This window comes from Sander lucioperca, chromosome 9, assembly GCF_008315115.2.
Source record: "Sander lucioperca isolate FBNREF2018 chromosome 9, SLUC_FBN_1.2, whole genome shotgun sequence".
Lineage (NCBI taxonomy): Eukaryota > Metazoa > Chordata > Actinopteri > Perciformes > Percidae > Sander > Sander lucioperca.
Genome location: NC_050181.1, coordinates 4,433,387 through 4,442,765, shown reverse-complemented (window position 1 = coordinate 4,442,765; position 9,379 = coordinate 4,433,387). Strand labels below are relative to the sequence as shown.

The 9,379-nt window shown below is 38.8% G+C and overlaps 2 protein-coding genes across 3 annotated transcripts; one reads left to right on the top strand and one right to left on the bottom strand.

Annotated features, from left to right (window-relative positions):
- Positions 1–90: 90 nt before the first annotated feature.
- Positions 91–4,115, bottom strand: pak1ip1 (PAK1 interacting protein 1). The gene is made up of 10 exons (XM_031293721.2): positions 3,761–4,115; positions 3,279–3,441; positions 2,493–2,613; positions 2,304–2,378; positions 2,171–2,223; positions 1,918–2,063; positions 1,272–1,369; positions 935–1,034; positions 616–745; positions 91–412 (listed from the first exon to the last, which is right to left on the bottom strand). The coding sequence occupies exons 1-10, from the start codon at positions 3,836–3,838 to the stop codon at positions 303–305; spliced, it is 1,074 nt and encodes a 357-aa protein (XP_031149581.1). The 5' UTR covers positions 3,839–4,115; the 3' UTR covers positions 91–302.
- A 408-nt stretch (positions 4,116–4,523) lies between these two features.
- Positions 4,524–9,302, top strand: LOC116045826 (poly(U)-specific endoribonuclease-C-like). Of its 2 annotated transcripts, XM_031293717.2 has the most exons (8): positions 4,524–4,623; positions 6,565–6,664; positions 6,807–6,918; positions 7,002–7,123; positions 7,318–7,430; positions 8,227–8,380; positions 8,514–8,804; positions 9,000–9,302. In XM_031293717.2, exons 1-7 carry the CDS (start codon positions 4,613–4,615, stop codon positions 8,772–8,774), a joined length of 873 nt encoding a protein of 290 aa, XP_031149577.1. In that variant the 5' UTR covers positions 4,524–4,612; the 3' UTR covers positions 8,775–8,804; positions 9,000–9,302. The 2 variants fall into 2 exon arrangements, with proteins under 2 accessions (XP_031149577.1, XP_031149576.1); XM_031293716.2 differs by having other exon boundaries at positions 8,514–9,302.
- The last annotated feature ends 77 nt before the right edge of the window (positions 9,303–9,379 follow it).

Here is a 9,379-nt window from a genome sequence, read left to right as displayed (position 1 = left end):
CTTCAAAACATACAATCAGCATCTGTGCTTTACCACCTCCTAGTGGTAACCATGAGTAAAGTATTTGACAAGATAAAATGCAGTAAATGGATTATAAAACGTTTTTATTTTTGCATATATCATTTTCCATTGTCTTTTTTTCTTCTTTTCAGTGTTGACAGCAAAATATATTCACAAACTCTGTCCTTAAAAGCTGTACTTTATGACCTCCCTGTGGCAACCACAAACAGCACATGCATATGTGACCAAATAGTCCAGACATAAGTCCACCAATAATAAAACAGATTTAATTTTTTTCCATTTTATTTTCCACCATCCTTTTTCTTCTTTTTGGGTTTACTCTCATCTTCTAGAACGACTTCTTCTGCTACAATTCTGACTCTTTTCGTCTTTGAAAGCTCCTGTGTGAGTTCTGTGGACAGAAGCAAACAGATTTATTTATTTAGATTTTAGTGGGAGAAAGCTGAACCACCTACAGTGCATCCCTATCAACGTGGAAACTTAAAAAGACCAAAATCCCTAGCTTCAGTATACTAATATCTATAGCTCAAATCTTTTTCATAACTTGATGATGAAATGGAACAAAAGTCAGGGTTTGCAGGACAACTACGGTACCTTCAGATGTTGTTGCCTCAGCTGCTGGTTCCTCAGCAGTCTGCTGCACTGATGAAGGTTTCCACACAGCAAGGCACGTCAGTCTGGCCGTTGTGTTCACTTCCCCAAGTAGAGTGGGAGATTCCAGCTCCTGTTGGACAACAGGAGTACATTGCTAGATCTACAGCAGCTTGTCATTTTTGAGAAATTCTTGTTTTTGCCAAACAGATTTGTTGATATAAAACTATATCAAAGTCTCGTAACATTATGTTTTTCTATGTCTGACATTCATCTGAATATCTATACACTCAAATGTTTATAAATAACACTAGAGACATGCCTCTTTTAGATTGAGTTTCCACATTTTGATGAATCCGTCGTTTGAAGCCGTCACCAGCACGCAGTAATCCTCCATCATGAAACTGTCAACCGCTTTCACTCTGAAATCACAAAAGGATGTAGGTTTGTTCGCTATCTTTTCACCAATATGACATGAGATGTAAAATAAACACTTGTCTGCGATATGAAGATATTTTGGTATAAGTTTCAATTTTTTTTGCAATAAAATATATAAGCCTTTACTTTAAATACATACTACAAACACCTGCACCTAATAACTTTAAGATATACAGTACATGGTGGTGGATTTGTGAAGTAAAAAAACACTATGAATTTACCTGGTTTCATGTGCCTTAAACTCACACACCCATTTTTCTTTTCCCAGGTCACAAAACCTCACAATTTCATCGTCTCCTGCGACGGCCAGGATGGAGTTCTGAAAAACAAGCAGGATTACAACATCTATTTAAACTCATTGTCATGTTGCTTATTATTGTCATATCTTGATGTAATAGCAGATACAAATCATCTCAACCACAACAATCTATATATCACATATAGATGTCACTGTAAGTGCAAGTTTCTCAGAGTCATAGGGTGCTTCTCACGTCGCTCATTTGATAGCTCTCCGACTCCTCGGTCGAACTGGATGTTGTTCCGTCCTTTTTCGGTGAAGGCCGTCTCAAAGCTCTTATTCCTGCCCCGAGGAGCAAGCATCGAAGAGGGATCACCGAGGAGCCATGAGCGAGGATACACAAGAGCAGCCTTCCCGGAAGCCGTGCAGCTGAAAGCTGTTGCCAACTCTGCCCATACAGCTGACAAATTCACGTGAGGCTTCAGAGGAAAGGATGTTCTCATCCCTCTAAAACACATTTCCTCGGTTCCTCTCTCCTCCCATGATTTCCCATGAGGAAGGGAGGCAAGTGGAGGAGTCGAGGAGGCAATTTAAGCGACATGAGAAGCACCTGTAGTCAAGGAACTCACATTTAGGAACTTAACAGATGATATCCTCTTGGGGTTTGTGATTGTTCCTGTCACAGAGGCTGTCTCCAGGTCGTAAATGTTCACTTTGTCATTCACCACAGCCACATATTTATCCCCATCTGGAGACCATCTCACAATGTGTGCATCTGTTAAAAGTGTAGGGAACAAAAAAGGTTGAAGTCATTTCAAACATACTAATATTGCTAAAATAACTTGATCAGTTCTTAACTTCAGAATCCAAAAGGAGGCTTACTCTGTTTTATGTTTTTGATGAAGGCCGATCTTCCGTTAATTAGATTCCATGTTCTAAAATGATAAAAAGATCAAAACAGTCTTTTTTTATTTCCTGTTAAATGAATGGTCTCTACTCATGGACTGAATTTTACCTGAGAGTCTTATCTGTCCCAACTGAAAGAGCAAGTTTCCCAGACGGATGGACAGACAGCGATGTGACATGGCCACTGAGCAAAACAAGAGGATTAAACAAGTTACTTTAACTCCAACAAAATACCAATTCAACAATACCACAAACACAACCATCTCAGTGCTTCTGCAGCATCTCTCTGTGTGCTTACTGGTGAGCTTTGATGGATTTCAGACACTCCCATTTCTTTGTGCTCCACACACATATGAGTCCATCCTCTCCTCCGCTCAGTAAATGAGATGCCCCATAAAACTCCAGGCAGGTGATGGTGCCTGTGCAATACAGAGAAGTTTGGGTCAGGTGTGGAGACCACAAAGCTAGGGTCTTTCATTTCTTTACAGCTTGAAAAACAGTAAAATGTAAACATGGTAAATTCTTCAATGATATTTTATTCTCCTTGTTCCACAGTAAAGAAAATTAATAAAGTCATCAGGGGCCAAGTAAATCAGGCCCCAACAGTCTTTCAAACTACAAATCATGAGGCAAAAGCAGTTTTGCTACAACACCTATAGCCTACCACAAATGAGGAAATGGGAGAGAGATTGTGACTTTAAAACAAGCAACAAAAAAAAAGTATCAAAAATGAAATTGGCATGTCAAGTTCACAAAAGAATGCAGCAGTTTTCTCAAGATCTCTAAATTACGTTTATTTTTTTTAAATAAGAAAGTAATCTTTTGTGTGGATTTTATTTTTTTGTTTTCACAAGAAATTAAAAAATAGAATTGTCTTTGTCCATGTCCTTTCTAACCATAAAATATATCATCAGTCTCTACTGCATCCTTGGTATTTTCATGTAGAAGGTTAAATGCCTTCACATGAACTTGACCACAGGCTACAGACATCTTTAGGAAGCCCCCTATATCAAACAAGAAATCTTAGTGCCACAGCTACTTGGTCTACATTGTAGAATTGGTCAGTGTACATAATGATACTCACCATCATGATGCAGCAAAGCTCCGTGTTCAGTCTTCTTCTTCATGTCGTACAGCTGTATGGTCTCATCTTTGCTTCCTGTGACAACAAACCTCTCACTGGCTGCCGCAGCTGATATGGACGCTGTGTGCGCGTGATGTGTGAAGTTCGCCTTGGCTGTCCACTCCTGCATGACGAACAAAAAACGATTGGGAATTAATGGACTTTAGTACTTAAGTACTGAAACAGGGAGAAAACACATAGAACCTAGGTTTCTGACAGTGCCAGTTAGTTAAAACAGGTTACACTATTCATCACCCGACTAAAAACATGAAATCGTTGGTCCTAGTTCAACACACAGGTTGCCCTGTAGGACTACCCATCAATCCCAGTGACAGTTTAGTTTTCAAGTGACAGAGAGCAGAAATACAACGCAGACCAGTCGGGACATTAACTAATATAATTATTATTATTGTTACAAAACAAAAAAATAAGGACAGACTTACTTCCCCATCAGTATTCACTCGGTAACCAAAGGCGATCTGCTCGTAGCTCCCAGCAATCAGCTCCAGTACAGCTGCCATGCTGCCACTTGTCGCTACAGAGTGCTAAGCTAGAAAGGTTAGCTTTCATTAAACGGCAGCTTTATCTGTCGTCCCGTTTGACCAACAGGTAATTACAGCTACTAACAGTCAAATCAGAAACCTAGATGTGAAACACTGAGACGATAAACAACGTAAACAGCGTGGTGAAGCTATTTAAACATGACTATCTCTTAGCTATTTTTGCCAAACCCATATCAAAACAACGTGTGCGGCTGTTGCGCTTGCGCAAAAGTCATCTTCCTTCCATTTTCCTTCCATCTGGTAGTGGTTTTCAAAATAAAAGCAGCTGTTGTGAATACGTTTGCGTTTGCGTTTGAGACTGCACTGGCACCGTGCACCGTTGTATTGCGGTTTCCGTGTTGAACGGTCAGAAGTGTGTGGAAAAAGTGGTTTGAGTATGTTTTCTCTCGTTTGTCTCCTAAAGTGACGTACAGTGGGGAACCCCACTTGACGCAGATACATGAAAGTACTCAGTTGTCTGAGTCGTCTCTCTATCTGTTCTCTGACCATCCATGCTCTGCCCCATAGACTGTTAATAATTAAAAAAATAATTAATATTTACAGTCAATGCTCTGCCCCCTTACCATGGACCTATTAGGGATCCACCCTTCTAATCAGGGGCGGGGGCGTCTTCGGGTCTTGTAATTGGCTGGTTCTTTTGGGAACGTCATGATTGACGCTGATAACTGTCCGCATGAGTAGTTCTGTAGTAGATGAGAAGTCAGAGAGTAACATTTACCACTGAACGAAAACATGGCAAAGGGGTAAGTTTTTGGTGACAATTGGAGAGCAGAGAGACATCAGAATAACTTATATTTTAATTTGTTTTCTTCAGTTCCTGTATGTGCATATTTATTTAGCTGATTAGTGACATTTTCAGCCAACTTTCGACCGCTTTACGTTGTTTCCAGTCAAAATAGAAATATTTGATGTAAACTTCAGCCAAACTGTAACACAATACTTGGGGTCTTCTCGATGGTAATGTCGAGAGAAAGTAAAGGTTTGTAGGTTTTGTTTCTAAAACACAAATGTCCTTCTGGTTTAGACCATCAGCTGTTCTCAGTGCAGATTACAGGTTTGTACAGTGGATTTCTGGATGTTATGTGTTAGAGTTTGTTTGTTTGTAAGTGCTGCAGGGTCTGGTAGTGATTAGTGGGTTAAATTATACAACAGAACAAAAATAACAGGACTTGAGTAGAAATACCCTCTGCTGCAATGAAGTGTGTGGCTGTTCTCCCTTGTGATATGCACAACTAATTTAGGAAGAGAGAAGTTTCTATATTAGTGCTCCTTCCGGTTCCCCAATATGTCAAACATCTGCTCTGTTTAAATGGCCGGAAGGGTGTGGCAGTTCTGAGATATTTTAAATGGCATTGTCACTTGAAGCTAATATACAGTAAGGATGAAATTGAGCAGATACCCTGAATCATATTTGGCCAACAGTTAGTGGCACAATAAAACAGCATCTTGAAGTTTTTGGTCTATCTCATGTTACAGTTGTAACTTAATGATAGAGCTGGGTTCTTTAATGGAGTCAAGGTTTTCTCGACTGGCCTTTTTTTTCTGCTGGCATTGTGTTGTCTAACAAAAGAAAACTCCAGGAACCAGCAAGACTGGTCCCTGGAAACGCAACAAAAAACAAACAACAGAAGGCCTCCAGCTGCTGTAGCGAATGCAAGCATTTGTAGGTGACATGACTGTCCCCCGTCGGAGGACCTAAGATTAGTTCAGTTAGCTACGTTTTAATGTAACGCTGACATGCACTCAAGCCTTTTATTAATATAGGCCTACTTAAATGGAAAACATGAACAAAATAGTCAATGTGCAAGTTGACCCTTACAATTAAAAAATTTTCTTGATTAGGCAAGAGGGCTTTTCAAACACTGTGATCGAATTGTAGTTGCATTTGCTTGAAATAGTAATTTCACCCTCTTTCCTCTTAGTGCTTCTTAGCCTTGAAAATACTGTATATATATATATATATATATATATATATATATATATATATATATATATACTGAGCCACATTATGAGTGAGATATACAAGGATTTGGTTTGGTATATTACAGCAATTTCTTGTTACAGTTATCTGAATTCAGATAAGTTATCTGAATAAATAAATCAAGCAACACATTCTCATAAAAGCTACCATGATGGTTACCTAAATGGCACTATTTGATTGGTTTAACTTGTTGGTTTAATCATTGGTGGTAAAACTAATTACCTCTTTTAAATCTAACTGGTTGGGAATGTTTGAATGAAGTTTATAAAAGGCTACTATTGGGAGAAAAAAAACATGTAGGTCAGTAAAGGATAAAATAAATACATCACTCAAAGTTGACGGAAGGTTATCAGACATAAGTTAATCATTTCTGCGAATGGAGTAAATATGTGTGTCTTTAAACTTTTTAACAATAGGCCTTTTTCACAGAAGACATGTTTAGCTGCTTTAGTTTCAGATCTTGTGCACGCTGGCTCACTGTCACACTGTCATGACTTACTGGGACACTTGAATAGAAAGGAGCCATCGTTAATGTTGTAACACAGGCTTTTCCCACTAAAAGATTTAAGATCTAAAAAACATTTTTATTAGTTTGAGCAGGTTTCAAAATGTATGTTTCAATGTCGGAAATAATCTAATTCTGTTGTGCCATTTCTGTTTTCTTTACTACCAATACTCTACTTAATTCATTGCATTTGTACAGGCAACAGGCCGACAAGGAGCTCACCGATGTGCTTAACCAACTCTGGCGCCTGGATACCAACCGTCTCAGGCCGGGGACTGATTACATCATTTCCCTCCAGGTCAGTATCACAAGTCTGCCTTCAGAGCTTCTCTGCAATGCAAAACACTCAGAGATACACACAGTCCATGCAAACCCCATGCAGTCAGTTTTCCTGCCTTTTGCATTTACATGCTGTTGTGTGTGTTATGTGTTTTGCTCAGGGAAGGGCAGGTTATGTGGCTCAGGGCAGTAACTATGCCAGAGACAACGCCAAGGCTCCGCTCTTCACATATGTCAACGAAGACAAACTCAAGGGTATCAAGACATATTTACGTAAGTTTCATTTTTTTCTCCATTACACTTCTTGTACTTTTGCTACTACCTACATTTTTTTAACAAGCATGTTTTTAATGCAGATTTCATGAACTTGCTGGACAACTATGAGGTGTCCACAGGTGTATCAGAGACAGTGACGTCAGAGGAGCAAAAAGAGAACATGCTCTTTATTGATTCTATCATGGAGACCAATGTCATGAAGGTGCGGTGGCTGTGAGAGAGAAGGTGTCATCTCTTTAACACTCTTAACATCTATCTTCACAATCAAACAACACACTGATCCTACACAACACTTCACAACAAGAAGTATTTTAGAGGAAACACTAAAGACTTTTATTTATATATATATATCTCTCTCTATCTATCTCATTATACTGTTTGTTTTTTCTTTTATAGTGTGCTCACAAGTATCTGGTCAGGAAGGGGCAGTCGCAATCAGACCCTGGACAGTTTAAGAAACAGCTGTATGACATCTGGTTTCGCCTCTACCACCGGGACAGGAGTGGAGGGTGAGTTTCAAAATAATAGCAAGGGGAGCTATTGTAATGTAGAAAGAGACGATCCTGGAGGTTAGCAGAGAGAGCACAGGTTTAATCATCTACAGAAAAACTTGTGGAAGACAACCTTTACTGTTTTCTGCAGCTGAATTAGCTTGCATGGAAACATAATAAAACAAATAAATATCCTTCTCAAGAATCATTAACGAATGTAAAAATATATACATGAATAAATACAGTGCTACAACACTTAGTGTATTCTATGTTTTGTATTCTTTTTTAAATTAATAGTTAAGTTACAATTACTGCATGTGGTATTCCCGTTATTAGACTGAGAAAAGAAAAATATAAATATATATTCAAATAAAGAATAAATCTCTGACAAAAAATAAACACTTAGTAGCTTTGCTGGAGCTTTTAACCACATCTCACGGTCTGTATCAGTTAATGAAGTTTTGATCCGTAAGAAGGTAGTAAGTAAGTTGAGGTTAAACTTTTTTTAGTCAAACTATTATTTCCAAAGTCAATAATATACTTTCATTGGAAAGAATATATCTGAGTGAATGGGTTCAACTTTAATTTTGTTTATTGTACTGATAATTTGCATCTATTTGATATCCAACTGCTTCTTAAAGGAGAATCACAGGTTGTGTTACCTTAAAGTGTTTTCATGCTTTTATCTAGGCAGCCATTCAAACACAGTAGATAAGAGAAAATATCTAAAGGGATCTGATTACAGGTTGAATAAGGCCATACATGAGGACTTAATAAACCTATCTTTGAAACATATTGTTGTTTTTCATTATAGTGAGGATTCCTGTGGATTTGAACATGTGTTTGTGGGAGAAACCAAGTTTGATCGGGAGATTATGGGTCTTCACAACTGGATCCAGTTCTACCTGCAGGAAAAACACAACCATATTGACTACAAAGGCTACAAAGCAAGACAAGGCAAAGATACAGTAAGAAAATACGGTGTCTACATTATGAAGATACTGAACAAAAACTCTATAGCAACAATCAGTGCTGTTACTGAACAACAGATAAATGTATGAGTTCCTTTATTTTTTAGTTTTTTCTATCATTGTTTTACAGCCTGATGAAGACGACCATGTCCTGAACCTGCAGTTCAGTTGGAAAGGCCTGGTGAAGGCGATTGGTGGCTCCTTTATTGGTGTCAGTCCAGAGTTTGAGATGGCTCTCTTCACCATCATCTTTCTCATGTCGACTGAGAAGAGGACGTCCGTGGTGGTGAAAGTGGATGAGTATGTGCTGGAGCTGGTTGTCTATCGGCACAGGGGCTCCATCGGCACATCCTACCCCACACTGCTCAGCAGCAACCACAGGGATCTGTAATATCACTCCACCTGAGCTGTCAGCTGTTTTATTTTTTTAAAGATTATTTTTGGGCATTTTTAGGCCTTTATTTGACAGGACAGCTGAAGACATGAAAGGGAAGAGATAGGGGGAATGACATGCAACAAAGGGCCACAGGTTGGAGTCGAACCCGGGCCCGCTGCATCGAGGAGTAAATCCTCCACACATGGGTGCCCGCTTTACCAACTGAGCTATCTGGGAGCCCTAAACATTTACATTTTTAACAATTTGTGTTGAACTTTAATTTAATTCCCATGCAGTATAACCGTAACACAAATCTGGATCAGGTTCTCTTTGCAGTAGTCTCGCATTGCCGGACCTACTGTATCTCCACAGCGCTGCAATCTTTGCACTAAATGTCAGGCTTAAACTGTCTATAATGAACAAAGTTTTTAGCCTAAGCCCCCTGATCTGGATTGATATCATGGAATGAATATAGCTTGTTATAATCATGTATCTGTCTTAAATTGTATACTATAATAGAGTAAATAAAAGTTCCTTTGTCTACAAAGTTGTTAGCATTTTTATTTTCCTGTTTGTTAAATTAGGCCTGATAGTTCCCCCAGATTTAGTCTGTCTAGACA